A 26,945-nucleotide genomic window follows, 5' to 3' on the forward strand; every position below is an offset into this window, starting at 1 on the left:
CCTTATCAGTGACACATTATACAGTGTAATGACCATAATCCAATATTAGCGTATGATAGCGATCCTGGTGTTTGTACAGAATGTGCTGGAGGCGAGGCTGCACCTTGGGAGTGACCTCTTCTCTGCCCCCATGTTTCCTTTCACCTACTAGAATGATTCTTAGCACTTTCCAGCTCTGTTTTACACTTTCTGACTGGACTATTTATGGGGGACAGGGGGAGGAGGTTGTACCCCAGTAATTCCCTCTCCAAGTATTGCACATGTATATGTTTTCCCTAACGAGAGAAAGGAGCAGTCCAGCAAGAACTAGCCAGATGCTGGCTTCATAGAAGAATGACCAAGAAGGCCAAAGAGAGGGGGAAAGCGCCTTGCTGGGGAATTGCAGAGCTGCCTAGGGCAGGGGTGGGCAAACTTTTTGGCCTGAAGGCCACATCGGGGTTGCGAAACAGTATGGCGAGCCGGGGCGAGCCCCCAAACAGCCTGGCTCCTGCCCCCTATGCGCCCCTCCCACTTCCTGCCACCTGACTGCCCCCCTCAGAGCCCCCAACCCATCCAACCCCCCCCACTCCTTGTCCCCTCACTGCCCCCCCCCCCCAGGACTCCCGGGACTCCCATGCCAATCCAATCCCCCCGTTCCCTGTCCCCTGACTGCCCACTCCCAGAACCTCCCCTCCATCCAACCGCTCCCTGTCCCCTGACCGCCTCCCGGATCCCCCACCCCTAACCACCCCCCAGGACCCCACCCCCTATCCAACTGCTCCCTGTCTCCTGACTGCCCCCAGGACCTCCTGCCCCTTATTGAACCACCCCTCCCCATCCCCTTACCAGGAAAGCCTGGGAGATGGGTGGGCGCAAGCCGCACAGTCCGGCAGGAGCAGCGGGCTAGAGTGCTCCCCGCGTGGCAGCGTGGCTGTGGGGGAGGAGGGCAGCAGGGGAGGGGCCGGGGGCTAGCCTCCCCGGCCGGGAGCTCATGGGCCATAGTTTGCCCACCTCTGGCCTAGGGGGAGGAGATGTATGTAAATGAATTCTCCCATACCTCACCACGCCCTCTTCTACATCTCCTCCACTCTTCCTTTCCCCTTGCTGGGTCTCAATGCAGTTCCTACTATCTGTCTTTGGTACTTATATGGTCACCATTCCCAGAGTACCTGAGCACCACCCAAATCTTTTACTGGGTTTATTCTTACAACCCTCATGTGAGTTAGGAAATAGTTCTATCCCTGGTTGTTGTTTTTTTAAATAGTTGGGGAATTGAAGCTCAATGACTTATCCACAGTCACACAGGGAGTCGGTGGGGGAAGCAGAGACTTGATCCCAGAGACCCAGATCCCCCCAGGTCTTAGCCTAGTGCCTTAACTAGTGGATGGTCCTTCCCATTACCATGGTAGGACCCCTGCCTAGCATCAAGAAGGCCTACCCTACAGTGATCTCTCTCTCTCCCCGTGCCACCGCTGCCCCTTTAAATTAAAAGCAAGAGAAAAAAGAAAATAAACATTGGTGTTGGAGGAGCCTTTCCCCACTCAATCCAATCCTCACTAATTAGGGACAGGGGACAATAGACCACGGGTTTCATCTCCTTCAGTGCCAAGAGGCTTGCTGTTAGGAAGGGAGATCCGGCTGTACCAAGGATTCCTGCCATCTCTGTGGAAGCCTCCGGGGGCATAATGACATTCCCCCAAGGTCATTCTTATGTGTCTGGTGATCAGGCTGAGTGGGAAACTTTGAGCCACGCTCTGCTTTCACACTGGTGTACGACGAGAAGGGATTGCTAACCTCAGGTGTTCAAAAATCATGTGTCACGTGCCAGAAAGAACAGCAGCCCTACGCCAGCATCCAGCCTCCCTCCAGCGAGACGTGGTGGAAGGATGCTGAGATTTTTTTTTTTTTAATACATAAAGCTATCTGTCAAAGTGTTGTATTTGGACATGAATTTGAAATATCCCGCGCCGCATGATGAGCTTATAAACATTAAAGCCATATGCCTCCGTGAGGGATGCTGCAGCCAACTCCATTGCTGCATTCTGGCCCCAGCCTCGTTTACCCAGCGAGCTCTGCTTCAGAGTTGGCAGCTGGAGCAGAGCGCGGCAGCACTGCTGACCTTCTGTGCATCGTTAGCGGAGCAGCAGGGCCGGGGAAGGAAATCCAAACCATTTACATGTGCCTTTTAATATTTATCATCCTATAATCTCTCTGGCTCAAGTCAGGATATTTAACGTGTCAGTCACATTACCGTAGCTATTTATTATTACGGTGGAATGAATGCTGAAGAAACTCCTGACCAGGCGGGGAAAGCAGTGTGGGTTGCGCAAGGCTAATTCACTCAGCTGGGTTTTTTTACTTTTAATTCAAGTAAAATGTAGTCAAATTTGCCCAGCATTTCTAACCAGAATGTCAGGTGCTAATATACTGCAGGGGTGGATGGAGGGGGACTCAAGATGGATCGGAACTGCAGTAAGGAGAACCAAACTGGATCTGAAGCTTTCCAAAGGTTGGGTGAGGGGAACTGAAATGTTTAGGAACTGGCTGGTGTCCCTTTCAATAGTTTATGACCCCTTAGTGAACCTATGCACCACTTGAGCCCTATTGTGAAGACTTAATGGGAGGTAAGAAGTGCATAGTCCTCAGGCTAAGCCTGGTAAATGTCACCCTAAATGCATTTTGGGGCTTCTGAGTTTTAGCTTTTGTCTGCCTGCGAAACAGAGAAACACTTCCCTGAAATACAGCAACATCTGTGAGCAAGCACTAGAGAGGTGTAAAATATTTGCAATGAAACTCACCCATTTTCGTGTGTCAGCATAAACTTGAAATCAGACTTGTTCCTTGAGAGGCCTGCTGGTAGGGGTCAGCTAGAGCCCAAGTGCTATGTACCAGCTGTGGTGCTCACTAGCAGGTGTGCTTACCACTGGCTATGGAGCTGACTTCCAATTAAAGATGTCTCACAGAGGTAACAGCTACATCTGGTATTAAGGATTTGCAGGATTGGGTGAGTGCATGATAAGTATAAGGGGAAAAGGGACCCTGTCGCTGTTTATATTAGTCTCTCTATATATGCCCCTATAGCAGTGGTTCCCAAACTGGGGTTCGGGAACCCCTGGGGGTTCGCAAAATGTTACAGGGGGTTCTCAGGAAAAAATTCCCTAATGGCAGACAGAGTTGTCCATAGGGACCCCGGGCAGCCCGGGGCCAGCAGCCCGGAGCCCCTGGACTTCCAAGAGCTAAGCAGATCAAAGCAAGCCTATCTATCACACTGAGGAGATTTAAACTTCAAGACTCCTTATAAGAAATGGAAAGCGAGGTGGATATTTTTTGCTGGTTTTAAAATTAAACTGGCAGCTAATATTGTTTTTAAAATTATTATGAAGAACAAATGTAAGCTTTGTTGTAATGTGCGTTGTTTGCCTGGACTGCTCAAGACCTGAATGCTTGTGTAGGAGGATCTCTTTGAGTTGACTTCTTAAATACCTTCCTGCTGTTTCACATCTGACACTCCTTGATGAAACATAGGAGCCTTGTCTTATAACAGACTTATTCAAAGTGATACACGCTATGAAAGTGAGATCTTGGAAGAGTGTTGCCATTTTCATAATGTAATAAAAATACTGTAATGATAAATAATAATTAATAATAAATAATGTGTAATAAGCATGTCATAAAAACACATTTTATATTTCCAAGATCACTGCTCTTATAATTTATACTCAGGTAAAGGAGAAAATCTCTGGAAATATTCATTTTTAGGAGGGGGTTCGCGAGACTTGACATTTTAGTGAAAGGGATTCACAGGTTGTTAAAGTTTGGCAACCACTGCCCTATAGAAATGATAAATATGTAATAAAGTCAGCAATGTTTGGCTTAACATAAAAATCATATAAAATTCCTGATCTCCTGTGACTGAAGTATAAAACCAGGTAAAACTCAGTAGTCTTGATTCTATGTAGATTTGAGTTCATTTGCACTCCAACTGCAAAATGAGATCAAGGGTGAATCTTATGTGGGACAGACTGGAAGAAAACATGTAACAGCTATGTTGTGGCTCCTTGTCCCCCTCTAGTGGCTACACCTTGAAGGTGTAATTGCCATGCCCTCAACCCCTGCAGGCAACACCATCATTCTTCACAGGACTCTTAACAGGAGCCTCATGTTAAGATGTTGCAGAGAACACCAAGTTAAGGTAGAGGGACCGTGGGGATCTTAGCACTATGTAAAGGTTCTTTTAGGTCATAAATTTTATTTAAAGGCTCTTTCAAGACGACAAGAAAATTTAAGAGGGCAGTTAGCTTCTGGCACGTAGCTGCATAACTTTATTTGAGTATTTCACTTCCTCCCCAGTTCATAAAGTAAACATCTCTGATTTATCTGAAAGTGGCTGTACCCTCCTGCAGTGTTTTCTTAAAAGAGTCAATAGGAGCAAAGAGACATAAAATGATTCAGAGAGCTTGACCCAGGAAAGCATAGGTTTTTCAATTATACACATTCAGGAAACGGTTGAATTCAGCGTTTTAGATGGAAAGGTTAAAATGTTTGTGCTGAATTGTATTAAGTCTTTCACCAATAAATCCTGTAGGAAGTTGAAGGAACCTACTCATACTCAGAATCAAGGAAAGACTCCCATAGTTTCAAAGGAAAATGTCCATTAATCACACTGGACAAGTGCACTCTAATAAAAGCTGTTGTCAAATTAAGGCAACTTTTGTTATTAAACATTTTCCAAATTTAGTCTATTTTTTTTAAAATCCCCTTTTTTGCTACAAAATGATGGAGGATCTTTGTTGCCTTTTAACCCAAAATAATATTTTTAGAAAGAAAGAGTGCCTGGCTGAGCATCAGGAAATCTAACAGGGAACAGCTTAATTTTTGACAGGGATTTCTTTATTGCCAGTATGTTGGGGGTGTTTTAATAAGAACAGAATAGAACTTGACCTAAACATCACCTTTGTGTTTTCGGAACAACCCAAGGCACTTCAAACGGTAACAAGTAAGGGCCATGTTGAACTCCTGGTTTTTAAGCAGATCTCCCCATTGCAATCCAGAGGGAGTCCTGCTCCAAAGCTGTTGGTATCAGGATAGGCTCCGGAGATACATGCGCTGTAGGCCACTGACTGTACTGAGCAACCGCTCACACCCTGCATTCGAGGACAGTATTTTTTATGGAGGGGGGGTACAAGGCCTAAAGCAATGGGATTATTCCAGGCTCTTCACTTGGCTGCTGAACTTCCATGTGCACAACTACGAACTGCAAAGTATCATGCCCGTCATCGCGCACCCCTGGAGCGATGCACCACCTCCTACTGTAGGCTGGGTGCCCTTCAGAGCAAGTCTGGCCTGAGTCTTTGATTCAGTGCCTGGAGCACAGCAGCAGGAGACAGGAAAACTGAACTCTGTTCCAATTCCTGCCACTGACTTACTGTTTGACCTTGGACAAGTCACTTAACCCCTCTGTGCCTCAGTTTACCTACCAGTAAAATGCAGATATGATCGATAACTGTCTGTGTCAGAAGGGTGTTGTGAGGCTTCGTTAATTATTGTTATTACTTCACTTTAAGAGCCTTGGGTCAAATCCTGGCCCCATTGCAGTCAGTGGCAAAACTTTGATTGACTACAATAGGGTCAGGATTTCATCCCTTGTGTGAGGCCACTGATGAAATTTTGGAGCTGTTTGAATTTTGAATGTCCCCCCAACTTTGGGGTGTGTTTAGAGATGGGGGTTGGTTCAGGCCCATCCAGTCAGATACTGTAGTGGTGGGCAGCAATAGCAGAACCTGGGTAGACAGGCAGGTAGAACAGATTTCTAGTGACAGTTCACTTTTTTTCTTGCCAGATGCTTAATTTCGTGCCAAGAATTCAAAATTCCCTTGCAAACCCCACTCTGAAATTATGGTGTCCAGGGCTGCACAGAACACGGGGTTCTATGGGAAAGTACTTGACCATGATGTGAGTTAGACGTCGTTACCCAAAGCCAGTGTCACATAACAGTGTCAAAGTCAATTACCTCAGGCTAGAGCTCTTGATGGTGGGACCATTGTGGTTAAAACCTGATGCGCAGAAGTGAGTTATTAATATTTAATATTTTAAATGGCTAAATCCTTTCTAGTTGTATTTTAATATTAGGAAAAGTGTCCTGGTTTAAAACTGCTGACAATCACACATGTTGGAGTCGCTGGGAACAAAAGCCGAGGGCTGGAATTCTGAAAAGAGTAAGATGGCAACTTTGGACCCTGGTCTGCAAGGTACTGAGCATCTCTTAAAAGGGGCTGAGGGCCTTCACCCACTCCACTGGCTGGAGTGGGACTGGAGGGTTCTCCATGACTAACAGGACTGGGCCCTTTGAAATTCTACCTTTATTACCATTAGAATGTGGAAATTCCTCTGTGGAGTTAATGGGGGCTTCTCCTCAGTCACGCTTGACTCTCCCAAGATTCTTACTGTATTTCAGAAAGAAGACAAACAAGAACAACTCACTGCTGGGAACAGAAAGTCAACCTATCCTGGGGCCTGATTCCTGAGAGGGGCTAAGCACCTCCAACCCCAGCTAAAGGCAAAGAGGTTTGTGGGTGCCCCTGGCTCGGAGGAGCTTGCAGATGGAATGATGATGGGCCTAAACCTCCAAGTCTATGGGTCTATGTCTGCATTCAGACGGTGCCCAGTTTCAGATTTGGGGTTCTGGTTTTGACCCAGAATCGAGATATTATAGGTCTCGCATTGAGCCGTTACAGAGTTGCTGTGGTCTTTGGGTCCAGAACTATTCCTAATTTAAAAGCAGGAGGGTTTTTTCCCAGCTGCTCCAGAACCATCAAGTAAATCCAGTTCAGACTGATGGAAAATTTGCTGTATTCCTCAGCTCAGCCTGCTGAGAATGTTCAGCTCCTTTTCTAGCCAAGCATTTTGCTGTGCATCCAAGTGTCTCCTGTCCATGGAGGGCTTGAAGTCACTCAAGAGACCACTGTTGTTGAAGTTGTAGAGACACTAAGGCCCAGATCCTGAAAAGTATTTCGGCACCTAACTCCCATTGATTTCACTAGGAGTTAGGTGCCGAAATACCTTTTAGGAGCTGGGCCTAATCCACATTATCTATCACATGCACCAATTGAAGGACAAATCCAGTGGTGTCCCATCAGCTGGCAGGCGCCAATGGAGCCATGGCCAACTGACTAGCGATGGGTTGCTTAATGGCCCTTAATCGACGATGATATAATAGATTTTAAATGCTCTCCGACAGCAGAAAAACAAACTTACGCTCTTCTCAGTAAATTCCCATACAAACTGTGAGGCTAAGAGGAGCACTACCATTTATTTTTAAATGCACGACGTTAACAATTGTCTGCTGTGGAAATCTTCCACCCCTGTTTGTTGCTGGAGGGTTATTAATCAGGGACGAAAGATGACAAGGTCAGGCTCTCTGATCACAGTCACACTGTGATCACTACATATAAATAATCAAAATTTATATAGACACAGCAGTGCGGGCTGGCATGCAACAGAGTATCACCAGCAGCAGACAGGGTATTCCTAGTGTCATTAGCACTCACAGGCCCATACTCTCCTACCAAACAAACAAAGGTGGATCCGAATGTGCTGCTCCCCCGAAAAGGCCAATTTATGGTGCCATATAAGCATTGGTTTTCCACATTTAAGGCTATATGCTTGTAGATCCTTATGCATACATTGCTTCTATTGCAGCCACTGTCCCATACAGGGTAAATGATTAACCCCTTCCCACCCCCCCACCCTAGATTCGCCCTGTCTGTTTCAACCTAGTCTTCCTGTTCAAATAAAGAGGGGTGTGCTTTTCCCTATGAATTATTTTAATATCAATACTCTGTAAGGAAATATTTAAACACAGATCTCAAGTCAGACGTGACACTTAATTCCTGTAGTTAAATGCTTACCATTGACATTCATGTCACAATCAGGAGCCATTCGGTTTTATTACACAAGAAGAGAGAACAGATGGAAAGTGATATTTACACCTGAAATAACAATAGCTTTAGGGCTGTTTTCCCCACCCCCTTTCTTTCCTTAATTGATCTTTCAGGCGGCTCTGCAGGGGTGTTCTCTGCATGCTATCTTGCTCTGCAGCAGGGTGGAATACTAACTTAAGCATGGGATAGGGACACAGGCTGGAAATTTCCTCCATGGTCTTGTTTTTAGGTTATAAAAAGGTTAAGTCTTAAGCTGCAATATTCAGAACTGGATGCTGAACCCCTCAAAAATCTAGGGAGATTTCTTTTGGGTGGTGGTGGCGTTTGATTGGGGCCCATTTCTAAGCACAAGTCCAAATCAGAGCAGGGACGATACTACAACAAATAAAAATAAAGTCTGAATTTCTTCCAGAGATAGTTTGTTTGCCTCTTTTGTTTGCTCTTCACGGACAGTTGGCTGAGAAAATTTTCCAACAAGAAAGGAAAAGTGCTGTGAACACTCATGCAAATATGTTTTGGCACATAAATGCTTGGGTGAATAGAGATTTACATAAGTGTACAGCCATCCTGCCAAGGGATTGGGATTGGGATTGGGATTAAGGCCATGGCTACACTTGTTAAATTGACTGAAATTACGTTGACTATCATAAACCGCTGTGGTTACATTGCTTGTGCCTGTTCACACCATGTTCCTTGTGTCGGCAGAGCTCGGCCACAGCTTTGCGCCCACTAAATCCGCCTGAAAGCCTGGATCCCGCGCTGCTCACCAGTCTTGTGATAAGCATTATGAACACAACACCGTTGATCCTGCAGTGTGTCATGAGCTACAAATCTGAACAGGAATCCGTGCTGCCCGCCCTGCTGTGTGCCACGGAAAGAACCAATTCGAGACTGATGTTGGCATTCACGGAGCAGCTGCACACGGTGCACTGTTGCTATTGGGCTCGGGAAACAAGCACCGAGTGGTGGAATTGGATTGAAATGCAGTTATGGGATGATGGGCAGTGACGGCAGAACTTCCATATGCGCAAAGCCATCTTCCTTGAGCTGTGCGTGGAACTCGCCTCTGCCCTGCAGCACAAGCACCCCAAAATGAGAACTGGCCTAATGATGGAAAAGTGAGTGGAGATCACGGTGTGGTAGCTGGCAACTCCAGACTGCTTCCATCAGTCACAAATCAGTTTGGAGTTGGGAAGTCCACCACTGGGGCTGCATTAAAGCAAGTGTGCAGAGCCATCAATTACCTTCTGCTACGAAGGACTGTGACTCTGGGCAATGTGGGGAAAATAGTGGATGGCTTTGCAGCAATGGGATTCTCTATTGCACTCATCACATAATATTTGAATGTCTCCCTAAAGCTTTCAAAACCCAGAAAAGGTCAGTGGTTTAATATTTCTCGCTACTTCCCTGAGACAATTGGGACTCTGCTTTTTAATAGTTTAATTCTTTATCCCTTTCCCTTTCATCCTCTATTCTCTTTCTCCCTCTCTCATCTCCCACAATCTTGAACAACACACACACAAGGACAAGATGAGATATTCGCTTCACAGCAACATCCATTTACACTGGCTGGAGACCTGGCCCTCTAGGATTCTGATCAGAAGGTGAGATTTTCCAAAGCCTGCGGGGTTGGTCTAGCTCTGCTCCCAACTGAAAGGGAAATACAGAGCGTCTTTGAAAATCCCACTGTACATGTGGAAATCAGTCTAACGCCTGTACCTCCCTGGCCTTGATTGAGATTCCAACACTAATTTGTCCTTATTATACTGAAAAAATCCTACAAGAACAGCTTACCCATGCAAAAATATGGCCCTGTAACACCATCAGGTTCAGTGAGACCAGAATGTCCTATGTCCGAGATATCAGTATGTAGGTAATTTGGCACGTTCTCCCTTTTCCTTGTCTGCTTTAGACATGTATTACTTAGGGGCATAGTAACTATCTCCTACACCACTCTTTTAGCTGAAAATAAACTAAAACCCAAGATCCTGAATACAGTAGGAAGGCAGAGCAGTGCCCTTGCAGTGTGTATGACCTCTAGCAAACTTCCACTGGAGAAAGCTCAGCCTTGAAATAAAAGCACTTTTCTTAAGGTGCTGGGCGTGAGCACACCTCCACTAAGCGCTTTCTGGGCAATTCAGTGTAAATTCCTGGCAAACAAGAGGTTCTTGGAGAAACACCCCCAGAAAAAAACCAACAGTTTGTAAGAAGAATCCCCCCATGTGGTAAAAGGACAATGCTGTTTATCTTCCTCAACAGCGCATACAATGGCAGGAGTAAATATTCACTTCAGGTTTATCAACAGCAGAAGTAAATTGCTCTGACTCTTAATGGCGACAACAGATTGATTTGAAATGTAATGCTGCCTATTTTGCTTTCTTCCTCTCTTTCTGTGGGTGTTGTTTTTAGGTTTTCTGTTTTGCATAATATCCAGTTTAATAGAATATCAGGGATGGAAGGGACCTCAGGAGGTCATCTAGTCCAACTCCCTGACAGATTTTTGCCCTAGATCCTTATATGACCCCCTCAAGGATTGAACTCACAACCTGGGGTTTAGCAGGCCACTGCTCAAACCACTGAGCTATCCCTCCCCCCACATGGAGGAAGAATAAGTCCACTGGGGGCTTTGGAAAGCAGGACACATGACACAGGAACACAGACGTTCTGGAACTGTCCTTTCTTTTGGACTTGCAGGGAATGAACCTCAGCATAAGTGCAAACGTGAAGGCCGTGTGTGGATTTACAAACCGTTCTTTTAGCAAAGCCAGGGACCGCGTATGTTAAAGCCCCAGCTCAGACACGCGTTTAAAAGAGCAGGGGCCCAATCCAGCTGTGGTGGCCTGACATGAAAGATCAACTCCTGCACCCATCACACAGGGTTTGATTGATTGTCAGGGCTGGCCTCTGTCTCTTTCCCGGAGCTGACAGAGGCCAAGGTGATGATGTACAGCCCTGTTGGAGATGATCAACAAATAATTAAGGAGGGGCATTAGGCTCTAGAAGGCAGGTTCATCGCGTGAAATGAGGGCTTCATGTGAAAGAGGGATTAAAGTCTGAGTGTGTTGCAGGGGGAGGGCGGGAGGGAGGGAACTGGGCAGGGCCATAGAACTCCATGCTGGGCAGAGGGCCCCATCAGAGAAATGGATAGGCCATGTAGGTTCAGTATAGACAAATGGGTGGCAGAAAGCAATACTAACCTTTGAGCGCTGAGATCCTAGTAGGCCCCTGGAAGCCTTGGATTCATCAGGCCCCATCCATAGCCCATTGAAACCAATGCAAAGCCTCCCACTGACTTCACTGGGCTTTGGATCAGGCCTGTGGTGCAACAGGAAGTTGGGTGCCATGGTTTGGAATGGAATCCTGGCCCCACCGAAGTTGCTGGGACTTTTGCCGTTGACTTCAGAGAAGTCAGGATTTCTCCCAGGGCTGCTATTGTTCGTCTTTCTCAAACCTGCTGTATTGTGAAAGGCAGTTTGCCAGGTTTGTGCAACTTAACATTTCTGGCCCCCTCCTTGATGCCTAGCCTTGATGCCCCCATCACCCGCTGCCTGGCCCCCTCTGAATTTCTATGCCCATTTGTTCCGTTACAGCCCCACAGCAGAATGACGTCAGGGGATGCCCGGACTAGGCTGCTGGGCATTGGGAGAGCTGGGTGGGGCAGACTCTCCTGGGCCTGGCTGACCAGTTCTGGCCCTGGGTCAGGCCAATTAGTTCGGCCTTTCAAAATTGGCATGAAACTGTATCAGCGCAGCTAGAAAAGGCCAGCTCCTTCGCTGGCTCTTTGCAGTTCAGAGGATGGGAATAAATAACACACCAAGCAGAGGATATTCCACTCACCTGTCCAAAACCGAAAAGCCTGGCCCAGGGAACGGTTGTTTAGGATTTGACAAGGCTGCATGAGCCCCTGATTTGGCACCCAGCTCCTAGGCTGAATAGCCGGGGAGAGGTGAATGAGCCGTGACCGAAGGAATTCATCTCTCTGTGCCACAGAGCAGCTCTGGAGCCATTCGGCAGCTGCTACTGTAACCTTGAGACAACTCCAGCCCTGCAGCACTAGCAAGCCCATCCATGCTGCAGGGAGGGAGTAGCTATGGAGCCAATGGTCCTACCCCTTCCCCTCCCATGTTCATGGCTGGGAAAGGCCTCTGGAGATGACTCCAGCTCATACATGGGGGTGCAGCTGGCTGTTTAACTCTTCCAAAGCCTGCCCCCGTTGCCCAGCATGGCTCCTCTGGTCCCACTGCTAGGGACGCCTCTGTAGCTGCAGAAGCCACTAAACTAACCCACTTTGAAACATTATGGGCCAGATTCTCAGCTGGTATAAATTAGCATAATTCTATTGTCTTCCACAGAGCTACACCTATTTACACCAACTGAGGTTCTGGCCCTATTGATTAACTACAGGCTTTCTAACGAGGAGCGAGTTTAACCACGCTTGTTTGTTGGATGACTCATATTCTAAGTGCCATAGCCCTCCGGCAGGCGCTCATTTACATGTGAACTGCCATACAGCTCGCAGCGAAGCAGTGAGATCATGACCCTCTAGGCCCATTGTACAAATTACACCCAATTAGAAAGTGGAAGGGAGTAAACCTTCCAGCCAGAACTTTCGCGACAACTTCCCATTTTCCAAACAGAAGAATAAAGGAAACAATTAAAAGAAAGCAACTGCGCTGGCTAGCAATGATTTCATTGTGCTATTCATACGCACCTAAACAAGAACAACATGTTTTTAGCGGCTCGAGTGCGTCATTAGTTACTTGCTGACTTGGTGAAAACACCGTGGCATCTGCATCGAGTGCAAAATGAACCGGATCATTGTAGTCATGTTGTAAACTCATCTGGCCAGGTGACCTTTGCACAATGGCAAGTGAGAGCTCAAAAGCAGCTGTGTAACACCACTCAAACAGATGGTTACATACAGGATGGCAGGCACACAGTCATGCAGATGCTCTCCTGCGACAGCCCAAGCCATCCAGGGGAACCAGCAATGCTTGTTCAGGAAAGGAAAAACCTGCCTTGCAGGTGACTCACTGCACCATTGCAGGCTGGATAAAATTAGATCATAGGACATGAGTGCCATGGGATAAAGAATAGATTTGCAATGCTTATTATTGGTGGCACCATGGTCTGGAGTCCTCAGCCAGGATTTGAGTTAGGTGCTGTAAGAAAAAGTCTCTGCCCTGAAGAGATTACAATCCAAACAGAAAAGACAGATGCGGGTGTTGGAGGGGAAACAGCAGGAGAGAAGGGGGATGAGGCTTGTCCTAGGGCACACAGCATCAGAACTGGGACTGGAACTCTGGTCACCCTGCAAAGGCCAGCCCCAAATCCATGGGACATAGAAGCAACATGCCTCATGGATCTTTGGCTGCATCTAATACCAATGCCTCGCTCCAGCTCCCTTTGGGCGGCTGCAAACCCATCCCTCTGCAAACACTGAAGCAGCAACTCTTCAAAGGTGAGCTCCTGGTGAGAGTCCTGCTTTTCCACTGGTGGAGATGGCTGCTTCTGACATCATCCACTGGCAACACCCAGGCCCAGATCTTCAAAGAAATCAAAGGGAATTACTTACCTTTGAGGACCTGGGCCCCATAATCCTCCTCCAACCTGGCCCTGTCCTGCCCACAATCCTCCGCCTTCTTCCATGGTCTGATGGAGAGAGCTACCATGACACACTGCACCATGGTCTTCATAGAGCATGGGTCTCTCTGGAGTGTTTCCATGACCTAGTGCCCTCAATGCAGTGGCACACAGCTGGCTGTGCTGCATTTCAGGTCTTGGCCCCCCAGGCCTTTGATTTGGTGGCAGTTTTGCATGCAGAAGGACTGCAGCACCAATTCTGCAAACACACAGTGCAGGAGCAATTCCCTGACCAAAAAATCTGGTGTCAATGGGGGGAAAAAAATGTTAAGCTCAGCCTGAAATGTGACAAAGGAGCCTCGTGGCAGGGGGACATCGTTAAGTGCGGGGGACCAGCAGGAAAGGAAAGTTACATTGCACACCTCAATTACTTCATTCCTGTCATATCGTCTCATTTTGTCAGCCATCCGGCCAGAGAATATCCAGGCTTACCGTCAACATTTACTGACAAGCAGGCAATAAATAACATTGCTGGAGCCATCGGTGTCAACATCTTGGCATTGTTTGGGTCCTCTTGCCTGTCTTTCAAGTGAGTCTCGGGGTCTCACACGCACACAAGCAAAAGCAAGAACCTCTGGCTATTGTCTGTAGAAGTTATCGTCTCGCAACGTCTCTTCAGATGCCCCTCTTTTGTATACAGCTCAGGATTTAATTGGTGGTTTGACCATGTGACTAATTTTGCATAAGGTGTTTTCTCCACTTGCTGCTTTCAATCACTGCCCAGTCAAATGCATTAGTTTGGGATCAGGAGTGCCTCCATTTTTCCCGAGGCAGGGCCAGAGGGGCAGTCTGCCAGGAGTCTGAAGGAAACTTTTAGGACTGGATCCTTAGCTGGTGTAAATTAACATAACGCCATTGACTTCAATTATACTGATTTACAGCAGGTGTGGCTATGTTCCGTGCCGTGTGAAACTGACCAGAATGTTGCATTCTGTCCCCCTCTTTAATAGGGAAGTAGGACTCTTGCAGATCACAGCTCAGAACACCAGTTCTCCATTTTCATAGGAGCACTTGGGTCAAGATCATAGAATCATAGAATATCAGGGTTGGAAGAGACCTCAGGAGGTCATCTAGTCCAACCCTCTGCTCAAAGCAGGACCAACACCAACTAAATCATCCCAGCCAGGGCTTTGTCAAGCTGGGCCTTAAAAACTTCTAAGGACAGAGATTCCACCACCTCCCTAGGTAACCCATTCCAGTGCTTCACCACCCTCCTAGTGAACTGGTGTTTCCTAATATCCAAGATAGAGCGTAGTGTGTTGGGAATCATAGTGTCAGTGGGTCATTGATCTAATCCTATCCACCAAACTTTGCCCGCCCCTTTGTTTGCAGTTTATCTAGTGAAGTTTGCAGTGAAGACTATCTCATCTTCTGGCAAGTGAAGGAGAGGGTGAACTTGCAGGATTGGTACAATTCATCAGGTGAACTCTTCCTCCATTGCCAGGGGGAAGACGGAATCGGTGGAAGCTCACGCCATTGAGTCAGTGGGCAATGTCACAAATGGTGAAATACAAAAAAGTGTTGTGGGGCAGAAGATATTTTTCTGAACACGATCGGCCAGGGCTGAGGTCAAGGGAGTTGGGCTGGTGTTAATGAGAGCAAAAGCTCGCCAACTATTTCTGGGGAGAGGATAGTGGTGAGGAACTGTGGGCACAGCCTAGCAAGTGAGCTAGCCAGATCCATGGTGCCTATCTAAGGATCAAATTCTGACTTGGTGCAATGCCAGTGACTTCGGATGCCATGCACCTGCTCACACCAGAGCTCAAGCTGATGCTGAAACTGCAGTGCCATCAAAAAGCCTCTTTCAGCCCAGGAGGCGGCGAAGCGGCAGGAGAGGGAGCGGAAGGCAGCATCGTAAGTGTTTTTAAATGAATATAGACGAATACCCATGAAAAGCGGGGGAGCTGCAAACAAGGGAATCAGGAACGGGAAGGCGTGTCTGATTTTCATAACTCCATCTCGGAGCATGAGAGGAGGTGGGATCAATGACTGTGAGTGAGAAAGGGCTCACGTGCGGGCGAGTGAGTGTGGGTGTGCGCACGGGTGTATGCACGAGTAAAATGGTGAGGTCTGAGACTCTCACAGGAAGGTGGATGAGAAGCCCCGATAGAGCACTTTAAAACAGCTCAGTGGGCCTGGCCCTCCTCTCTCGCACATGAGGTTTACATCAGTCTGAGGCCATGGAGCTGTGTGAAATTGCCACTAGCTCATACTACTGCAAGTGAGCAGAGAGGTCAGCCCACTGAAAGGGGAACTCTTTGGCCCAGTCTGTGATCTGAGTGAAACCAATCAAACAAGACTAAAGCCTCTTGTGAGCCACATCCTACTTTTACTGAGCCTCCGGGATCAGTCGGGGTCAGCCTGAGAGGCAACAGAAAAAAAATCTTGATTCTGAAATTGGACCAAAGCCCAACCATTAGAAACTCCAACCAGAGATGACCCATGCCTGCCGATGGAGGGAGGCCGGGGGGAAGGCAGAGTGAGGGCAGCTGGCTTCGGCAGTGTTACTGAGCATGCTCAGTACAAACCAACCAGCAAATCAGGAGGGGGCACGTAACCCAGCATAGCCTCTCCCCCCCCATTGCCTCCACTCCAACACAAAATGAATGATGCTTTGGGCCTATTGCACTTGAAAGCAGAGACCCAGGGATAGCTCACCACCACCATTTGCTCCTCTGCAGATCTAGTGAAACCATGGAAAGATAGACTGGAGAATCAGATCCCCAGACAGGTGAAAGCAGTATTGACTGGCGGGGACCAATGAGCAGGGAAAATTTGGGGAGGCCTGTCAGGCATTTATCCACTGTGTTTAATGCCAAGCCCAGCAAAGCGCTGAGAGCTTGAGAGCCCCATCAGTAGGTGTAAACCAGAACAGATGCACTGCTGTCGAGGGAGCTGCACAGATTCACACCAGCTGAGTTTGTCACCCAGACTGTCCGTTTGGAGCATATTCTTAACTCACTGTACCAAAGGAGTGTTACAAAGGGGGAAAGTGTCTCTTCCAGCCACTCTGCAGCACCGAAGTTCCACCTGATCTGAGAAGCTAATAAGACTTTTGAGTTAAACTAAAACAAACGGCAAAATATTCTTATTTTAGGGTTTTAGATAAAAGGCTGGATTGAAATCCGTAATCTCTTTAAATGACAGCTAAGGGCAAAGCCAATGCAAGCCTGCAGCTATTTAGCTTCCTAGAGGGAATGAGTTTTTATGTCACTTTTGAAGTTAAGCAAAGTTGAAAGGGGACTAATGTTCCCCAAGTTGCTTGGAGCATCTGCTTTCTCTCTAACCAGGATTAAATGGAGGAAAAGTTCCACGCTCCATTTCAGATGAAACATGATTTGATGCCAGATCGCACTCTCCCCAGATTGTATTTATCCTGTTGTTTATAATAAAAATCGAGTGATCCATTTCTTCTGACAGGAGGAAGAGCGGCTTCAAGAAGCCTTGTACTAGTCTGTGTCTATATTAAGGGACTATTGCTTGACAGCTTCCTGACCATAAATAGCTATCTAGCTAGGCAGAGTTTTAATTTAGATGTGAGAAATAAGAGAGTCTGGAAAAGTAATTTTATAATGTTACTCAACTTCTGTCCCTCCCCATTTTTTGCTTTTCGAAAATGGGGTGTCTCTGATCACGCTCCCCTCCCCCCAGCACTGACTCTACTCCACCTGAGCTCACCCCCAACCAAGCACATCCCCTGTGTTCACAAAAGCTGCAAAGGGAAGTTAGGCAGCTCCCAGGTGCTAAGTGCATTACAAGTGTCACAGGGGAGGCCAACCTGAGCAGGAGAGGGAGCCAGAATTTACAATGTACATTGCCAAAGAGCCACAGTAATATGTGAGCAGCCCCCCATCAGCTCCCCCACCCCGCTCCCAGTGCCTCCCGTCCACTGGCAGCTCCGCCGATCAGCACCTCCCCCTCCCTCCCCGCACCTCCCGATCAGCTGTTTTGTGGAGTGCAGGAGGCTCTGGGGGGGGAAGGGGGAGGAGTGAGGGCATAGCAGACTCACGGGAGGGGGCGGGAAGGGGTGGAGTGGGGGCAGGGCCTGTGGCAGAGCCAGGGGTTGAGCAGTGAACACCCCCCGGCACATTGGAAGGTTGGTTCCTGTAGCTCCAGCCCCGGAGGCGGTGCCCGTACAAGGAACCGCGTATTAACTTCTGAAGAGCCGCCTGTGGCTTCGGAGCCACAGGTTGGCCAGCCCTGGACCAGAGAGCTCAAAGGGCTCTTCCCTCACTCCTCTCCCCAGGGCCTTGTGGAGGCCGCACTGGCAAGGCAGCTGTAGGGGGCAAAGGGAGGTGATGCACTGGGGTGAATGTCACTGTGTAGCTCCCTACCGCCTCCATGTGGCCCCACCAACATCATTTCCATGGGTTCACGGCCATTTGACTTGTTTTGCTGTTGCACAATCAAGGGGAATCGAGAACCCTCTGTGATAAGACCACCTGATCTAAGGAACTGATCCAAAAGCACAGGCAAGCCAATAGAAAGGGGTCCCACTGAAGTCAAGGGCAGTCTTTCATTGATGTCAGTGCACCTGTAACTGCCTGGGTTCTCCATTGCTGGCAGGAGTAAAGAGTAGGAACCATTTCTTTTCTCCCTAAAGTAATACGTTATGACTCCGGATGCACACCGAAAATAGACCTGTTGTAGACCAGACTGCCATTTTACAGAGCCAGTTCCCAGACCGTAATCCCAGCTCTGAGTTCTCCGACAGAGGAGTCGGTGAGCCCTGCCCGTACTTCAGAGAAAAGCTCGAAAACGTGAACTCTAAACATTCCAACACCAGAAGGCAAATGAAAAGAACCACACATTTGTTAGTCTCTAAGGTGCCACAAGTACTCCTGTTCTTCTTTTTGCGGATACAGACTAACACGGCTGCTACTCTGACACATGTATTAGGTTGTTTTAAAAAAAAAATCTCATGAATTTAAGCCGATCTCATGATTTTTAGGGGCTTTGCTTGTGATTTTTGAATGCTTGGAGTTGGCAACACTGGAAACGACAACAAAATAACCCAAAAGAAAAAGGACATTTCAAGATTTTTTTTATTATTATCGGAATCTTTTTTGACTATTTTTGTCACATGGTTTGCCTAAAAAGAAAAAGAAATTCTTTCTTTGGAGATAGAACTGGAAGAGCAGCGTGTTTATCTCATGGATGACTTGTGGGATCAGTGTTGAGAGAGTAAATGCTTCAGAAGCTAACGCTCTATAGAGATGATTGTTTTCAATATAAAACAGTATATGTTTAAAACAACAGGGTCTTTTTTTCCTTTCCTGCCGTGGCCAGTAAACATAAGGAGGCAACACGGTTTACGTGTTAATAGAATTAAGTTACCTGGTGCCATATTATCACAGTCTTTATTGGAAAGTGGAAGAAATTGCACACAGAGGAGTCATAGAAGGGAGAAATAATCATGAATAAACATAGATTCTGGGATGTATTTATTTGTTTCGTCTCGGGAAGATAAAGGATTCCTCATGAAAAGAGAGACATCCCCATTTCTTTTGCTTTGGGGAGGCGTCTCCAGTTCACTTCTGCAGAGTGAAAGCTTTTAGAGGAGTGAGTACCACCGAACCAGTCAGTCAGGAAGAATGAACTTGGCCAAGTACAGCCAACATTTTCTAAGCTTTCACTCACAGCTTCCGAGAGAAATCTGTCTTTGAACATAGAATCATATATTGATTACTTGAAACCTTTCAGTCCCAAAGCTCTAAGGCAGCCATTCCTTTTGCCTGTTATCCATTAGCGGGGAAGGTAGAAAGGTTGGTCCAAAGTGTTTTATTGGAAGCCTCGTTTCTAGGCCAATGCCAGTGCACACCAAGAGTCCTGACGGAGGGGAATGCTTAGTCCTGACTGTTGAGTCATGGTAGCAGAAGTGAAGGCGTAATCCTCAGGTTCAAATTTGAACTCGGAATGGCCGCTGGCCAGTGTGTCATCCGATTGGCTTTGAGCCTATGAAGATTATGATAAGGAGAAATTATTATAATGCCACTGATGTATTTTAATATATATTGAAAGCAGCAGTTTCAGAATGAGAACATTGAGTTACAGTTACTTTTATTTATTTATATTTGTCTTCGATCAGTGATGCAATAATCTAGCTCTAAAATCATCTAGCTAATCACTTAGGATGGGATTTCCAAAGAAACTTAAGGGAATTGGGTGTCTGACTTCCATCGAAACGTAATGGGAATTCAGTGCCTATCTTCCTTAGGCTCAATTGAAAACCCCAGCAATTTAGCTGACACTGTTCCAATTTGGAATTAAGGGGATGTAAGATAAACCCATTACTCGCATCATGTCATTAGCAAAAGAATAGTCTGATTTGTCATAATTTAATAGTATGAATATGACAGATCATGAATATGATAGATTAGACCCTATCAGAATTGTATGCTCAAGAGAACCCCGGAACTAGACAAGAGGATTGCTTCATTCTAACACTAAAGTGCCTTAGCAGAGCTCTCTGGAAGAAGCCTGTGATATACCTGGCTCTACTGATTGATTGATTGATTGATTGATGGATTGTGTCCAGTTCAGAGATCTTTGGGCACATGTATGTTCTTAATAATCATAACACCAATCAAATTTATCAAAGTCAACCAAGAACCTCTACTATAAACTAGAGAGGGCACCAAGTCCTGCAGTTGGGATCTCAGTCGGAACTTCCCTTAAGTTCAGACATGTTCAGATTCAGGGGCTTGGTTAGACCCAATATAAAGATGACGCACAGTCAGAACATTTTGATTTAGAGCCATCTCTTCCACCAGAGAAACAAAGCACCAATCCGTGCACCCAATGCAACCCATTCAGACAAACTCGTGAGACAGGAAATGGGTCTGACACCCAGTGATCTCTAGAGAACACTCTGTGCTGCACTTTCATGAGTGTTAAATTCACTTATAATTGCCAGCAGAACAATAAAGAAAACTCCATACAGATAAGTATATACCTGTCTGACTAGAAAGCTGTCAAGAACTCTGCAAGTTCCTAATCTCACTTACACTGGTTTTCCATTGACTCCATTGTGTTATTCCTGATTTACAATGGAGCAAGAGTAGACTTAAGCCCAGCTACCTAGCTTAGTGGTTTGAGCATTGGCCTGCTAAACCCAGGGTTGTGAGTTCAATCCTTAAGGGGGGCCATTTAGGGATCTGGTACAAAAATCTGTCTGGGGATTAGTTCCCCCTTTGAGCAGGGGGGTGGACTCAATGACCTCCTGAGGTCCCTCTTCCAACCCTGATATTCTACAATTTTACCTAGACATAACTCCCATTGCTATCAATGAGAGTTGAAGCTGTGTACCAGGTAGAACTGGACTCTGTGCCAACTATAAAACTTGTGGTGACCCTTTATATCTGTGCCTAATAGTTTCCAGAGCAAAAGGTGTGTTTATGGGTTAGAAGATAGTTTGAGGTGTGGATGGGAGAGTCTAATTATGAAACTGGGCTTGTTATAGCAACAGACAATTAAACTACTTAGTTCTGTACCAGCTAGTCAAAAAATCAATGTGAACAAATACTCTCTGTTCTCAAACTTTACCTGGGAGACTGACACTAGGGTTTGTCCGGGGTACTGTGATGTCACGTTGGATTCGGTTTTTAAAGTGACGGTGCTGTCTGAGTTTGTAATGGAAGAAGGGGAGTTAGTGGCTGAAGTTGTAGACCCTGAAAGAGAACCATTACAGGTTGATAAAGTAACATACACATAAAGTCAGTTCTCAAAGAAACAGTCGTTTATATTTTAATAGCTGCCTGGACTTTTTAGGGGCGAATCTCCTATCTCATGGCATTATTGTAGCATGAGAGTACTTTTTGTGTGGTAGTTTGTTTGTTTGTTTCTCAGGTAAAACACGGCAAAACCAAAACTGATTGGTAAGTGACACGCTAGAGGTGCTGTACTTGGGAGGGAGGAAGGCATGTGATAGACATGAACATTATTCTTCCTGGGTGATCCTTCCTGTCAGAGCCCTGAGAAGAGTCCACTCATTTGCTCCCCACCCATCAAACTAAAGGCCCCACGTCATGGCTCTCATCATGCATTTGACTAAAGAGGGCTGGAACGGTTTCAGAGTCCAGCAGCCCCGCTCCTAACCAGCAAGAGGGTTGCTGCTGAGGGCAACATGAGGCACTCCCCTGACTGGCTCAGCAGACCATCTGAGGCATTCCCAGCCCCCCCCTTTCCCCTTTACACCAGTCACACCCTTGCTGCTGAAGTTGCTATTCAGGAACCCTTTGCCCACCCTGGCGTGCAGCATGGAGGAGTATAGCAGCAGAGTGAAATCGACAAGATCTCTCTCAAGTGCTTCTGAGGGGAATTTTTTAAATCATCTCTTAACCTTTCCTAGCTCCCTCTGCCCCAGCAACTCTTGACCATACCCAGCTGCCCTACTGCTCCCACCCCTATAGACTCCATCCATCCAACAGCAAGGGATACAGTGACCGCATGTTTCTTCTAAAATGCCCAGCAGTGAAATTGCTAACAGCACTGCTATTTACATCGCCAACATGAGTGGACACCCCATTGAGAAGAATGGTACTGTTGTTTGAGGCTCAGGCAAACAACATTGCATCAGCTTGCATCTGGAGGATTTTTTCCCCAGTCATAAAGACTAAAAGACACTCTATTTTCTTGTTGGAAAGATTAGATTCTGCAGGCATATACCTGTAGCAGGAATTCATTTTTTAGCCAATTCCACAGCTGTGGAATCACTGACAACATTAGGCCCTGCTTATGGTCTAAGCCATAGGGAGGAATAATAAAAGAACCATACCTGTTGAGGTTTTGCCTTTGGTAATGTTTTTAGGCTTCCTTTTCCTTGTCTGGATGCTTTCCTTTTTCATTGCCAGAGGTCGTGGCACCTTGACACCCACAAAATTTGGAATCATTAATATTGTATTGTACTGAGCTCTACCACGTGTGTTGCTTTTCTATTTACATACTGTAGCATGTGCAAAGACCTTGTCCTTCACTAAGTGCTATTTTTCTCCACAACAGGCCTTGGCTGGAAGATGTATAAGGCTGAACAGTTGAGGCTTTCCCACAATTTTTGTTTTTTTTCCATTATTTCCTATTTTCCTTTTTCTGATTTATTAGTGACCTTTGCAACTATGTCTTATTAAATTACACCAGTGTGTGGGGCACTGGATGTCTCACGGGGAATGGTCATGGGATAGGGAGATGTTAACCTCTAGGGCACTGGCTCAAATTGGCCCAGGCTGAAGCAAAAAGTCTGCTTTGTGGCCTATGGACAATTCACTAGTTGTTCCTGCCCTGAGTGGATAAATGTCATCAAACCACCTCCACAACTTGGTGCTAACTGCCCTTCTTGCTAGAAACCAAGAATCGAATGGATGTGGAGACCAAACCATCCAGTCTCCTCTAGAAATGCCCCTGCCAGGTCTGGGCAGGTGCATAGTCCTGGTCTGGGAAAGTTTGTCCTGCTGCTACCTTGGAGGTACCTGTTCTGTGGAAACAGGGCACTCCAGGCTAGCAATCATACATCTTTTCTCATCCACAAAATTCATATTAAAATGTTAGCAGAAACACAGTCACACTGGTGTCCCTGAGATAATAGAAAGGAAAGAAGCATTACCGTCTTTAAAATTCATAGATTTTAAGGCCAGAAGGGTCTGTTATAACCATCTACTCTGACCTCCTGCATCACAAAGGCTAGAGAACCTCACCCAGTAATTTCCGCATCAGGCTCCTAACTTCTGTTTGATCTACAGCAGATCTTTTAGAAAGACAGCAAACCTTGAATTAAAGACTTCAAGTGATGGAGAATCCACCACGTCCTTAGGTAAATTGTTCCAATAGTTAATTATCATCACTGTTAAACATGTGCACATTATTTCTAGTCTGAATTTATCTAGCTTCAGCTCCTAACCACTGAATTTCATTATGCTTTTTTCTGCTAGATCAATGGTTTCCAAACTAAGGGCGCGGCTTGTTCAGGGTAAGCCCCTGGTGGGCCGGGCCAGTTTGTTTACCTGCTGTGTCTGTAGGTTCGGCCGATCACAGCTCCCATTGGCCACGGTTCACTGTTCTCAGCCAATGGGAGCTGCAGGAAGTGGTGTGGGCTGAGGGACGTGCTGGCTGCCCTTCCTGCAGCCCCCATTGGCCTGGAGCAGCGAACCGCGGCCAGTGGGAGCCACGATCAGCCGAACCTGCAGACGCGGCAGGTAAACAAACCAGCCCGGCCCACCAGGGGCTTACCTTGAAAAAAGCCGCGCCCCTAGTTTGGGAACCATGGTGCTAGATTAAAGAGCCAGCTACTATCAGAAATGTCTTCCCCATGTATGTTCTTGTAGATCATGATAAAAATCACCTCTTAACTTTCTCTTTGATAAACAAAACAGACTGAGTTTCTTAAGTCTCTCACTATAAGACATGTTTTCCAGACCTTAGATCATTCCTTTATCTCTTTTCTGAATTCTTTCCAATTCCTGGACTGGATAAAGCTGCCCCTTCCAATAGGAAGTGAAGGCAGAATATTTTAAACCTGGTGGGAAATGATTAAAGACAAAATGGTTTCCTATAGAGGATAAATGAGCACCTTACCCCATGGAGTTTCATGTATAATCCACAGGCATTGCAGACTGGCTCTCCTTCTGCATTCCGTCTCCAGAGGGTAGTATTGGTTGTGTGACAGTTAGTGCAACAAAGACCAGCACGTCTCGACGAAGACTAAAAAAACCCACACACGTGAAAAAAAGAAAAGTAAGAGTTTGCATGCAGGGGGAAGAGGAAAAAATCTCAAATTACACTGATTTCCTGGACAATGAAAAACGTTGACTAAATGCACAAGATAACAAAATTCACATCAAAGAAATAGCAGTCCAGTGAGCTCACTTTGATTTGCAAACCTTCTTTTATGGAGCTTGACAAACCTGGCAAACATCCTTTTAATCCTTTCCACTAATGTTGAACAAATATGTTCCGAGAAATAATATTTCATAACATGGTGCAATAATTTAAAAGTGATCCACTCAGAGGGAGACGGATCTTATATCCACGTTTTGAAAGCAGAAATGTTGCAAACTCCATAGAAAAATGCGGTCGATTTAAATTAACTGTTAAAGTTAATGGGGGCCAGACTGATCTCTGGTGTAAATCATCAGTGGTGTTTGGGCTTGGGAGGGGTTCATAAAAAGAGAATATCCTCTGCACTTCCTGCATCTCCCGCCTCTCATCTAAAGAGCCCAAAGCACTTTCCAAACACTAATTAATTCCGATTTTTGTGGGTGGCTTGGCTGCAGGTCAGGTCCCAAAGCTAATGTTTCTTTAGCTGGAAGCAGAAACACTTTGTAGAAGCAGCAGGCCTGTCTCTGTCAATCGTGTTCTCAGCTAGTGGTAAATTCAGAGCTCTCAACACAGGGTTTTAGCTGGTCAGCTTATGGGCGTCTCATTGTAATGTCTCTTAGCGCTAGGCATTCCAGCTATTTGAACAGGAGACTTCAGTAAGTGTAAAGATATTGGTGCCATATTTAATATCATGGACTATTGCCACATTCAGGTGTTGGAGTGATATTCTTCAGCCTGGGGACAAAAATGTCAATTCATCGCGGAGATAGATGTTGGGTGATGCAAGTAACAAAGAATTCCACATCTGTTTTGTTTTTCCATTATTGCGTCATATCATTACTAAGCATTGTGATAAATTGGGTAAAGGGAGCCGGAATAAAAATGAAACGTTTTACAAGGTTAGTTGTTAAGTGCAGATCCGATTTGAGTTTCAGAAGACAGGGAGGGCAAAGTGAGAGAACGCTCTTTGAGTCATTGGTTGCTAAGTGAAGCAGCTTCAGCAACTTGTTGCAGATCATTATATTTCATTATACATTATTTATTTTTCAAAAAATAACCTGTCAAAACATAACCCTGAGATGCAAGCGGATTACTTTTGCACAGAACAGAAGCGGATGATGTTCAAAATCTTTCCCTAGCAATTTCTGTCCTGCGCAAGAGGGATGGGGTCATGTTATACCTGGTATAGCTAGCCTGGGCAAAATCCTGCCCTCAGATATGCCTCCTTAACTCCTATTAGGCCCCATTTGCCTAGCTCACATCTTGTGTGGAGCTGAGCGTCCTCAGCTAACTCAGCCAGAGAAGAAGGAGATCAGCACCTTGCAGAATTGGCACAACCCAGCCTGCAAACCGTCCCATAGTCTCTCCTATCATCAATAGTCCCATGGAAGCAGCACATACTGCAAGCCAACAGGCCTACCCACAGTAGTAAGGACCACATCTGGTATTAAGGGGAGGGTTTACAAAGTACGTGGTTTTGGCCTAGCTGTCCTCGCTGAAGACGGGGACTTCTACCACTTCTACCACTGACTGGATGTAGAGTAAGGCCGGCGCTGAGAGCTTTGGAAAGTTCCACCCTTAAGTGTTAGAAGGACCAGTACTACCTGAGGGGCTGGATCCACTGCCCAGGATGATCAAATAGGTCTCATGACATGAGGTCAGACTGAAAATTGGGCTCCTGACCACTGAATTCCAATACTAGGCATGGCACCAAAGTGGTCTTCCTATCTAGATACTTCTATAGCCTTCATCACCCTCGTATTTGAGGGCCTCAAATGGGGAACTGGGGCACCGGGTAGATTAAATGACTTCTCCAAAGTCAGACACAAAGAGTTTGTCTACACGGCATTCTAGTCCACACCATACAGGTGTCAATTTTAGTCTGTGCTAGGGTATTGTGCACTAAATGGCCTGGTGCATGTTAATGTGCTCCCATTTCAAATGGTACTACATTAGTGTGCACCAGCGGGGTCCACCCAGGTACCCTAGTGCAGACTAAAAGTTACACCCTCTTGTGTGGACTAAAGCACCATGTAGTAGACAAGTCTGAAGCCAGTGGCTGAGCTGGGAATAGAAACCGCATCTCCTCAGTTCCAGTTCAATGCCTAACTCAGTGGAAAATCCTTCCTATTCTGTAATCTTTGCATCATCAGTCACCTAGCAGTTCTGTGACGGAAGAGTGGGTAATATGTAACTGACGGCATTTCAGAACCAACTATGAGATAGTTTAATAAATTGCTGTTTCAAATAAGTTTACAGCCCATGGGGCCATCTCCTTCTCCTAGGGAAGTCACTGGGAGCATGATCAGGCCCAGGGTTACCAAAATACTGGGTCTAAAAAACTTTAAACATTCTCTGAAGTTGCCCATTGTGATTTAACTTTCCACTGCAGCAAGAAAGACACAGTCAAGGCTACTTTTGCTTACTGAAGGACAAAGGTACAAAATGTTATTGCTAATTTCCCAGCAGTTTACTTAAAAGAAAGAACGTTCTTGCCCTTCCCCACCCCCAACCCAAGTCCACCATTGTAGCATTCTGACCTTGTCTAGGAAGTTGTTGACTTCAACATTGTAC

The 26,945-nt window shown here is 46.2% G+C and overlaps 1 protein-coding gene across 6 annotated transcripts in view; it reads right to left on the minus strand.

Annotated features, from left to right (window-relative positions):
- Positions 1-18,589: 18,589 nt before the first annotated feature.
- The window catches only part of GATA5 (GATA binding protein 5), a 35,425-nt gene continuing 27,069 nt past the window's right edge, over positions 18,590-26,945 (minus strand). For all 6 annotated transcript variants that reach the window (XM_005302903.5, XM_065566128.1, XM_005302906.5 and 3 more), the window contains 4 exons: positions 24,129-24,254; positions 22,339-22,426; positions 21,108-21,232; positions 18,590-19,517 (listed from right to left, as the gene is read on the minus strand). In XM_005302903.5, coding sequence (XP_005302960.1) covers positions 19,362-19,517; positions 21,108-21,232; positions 22,339-22,426; positions 24,129-24,254 — 495 coding nt within the window. In that variant the 3' untranslated portion in view covers positions 18,590-19,361. The remainder of the gene's footprint in view (positions 19,518-21,107; positions 21,233-22,338; positions 22,427-24,128; positions 24,255-26,945) is intronic.

This window comes from Chrysemys picta, chromosome 13, assembly GCF_011386835.1.
Source record: "Chrysemys picta bellii isolate R12L10 chromosome 13, ASM1138683v2, whole genome shotgun sequence".
Taxonomy (NCBI): Eukaryota; Metazoa; Chordata; order Testudines; family Emydidae; genus Chrysemys; species Chrysemys picta.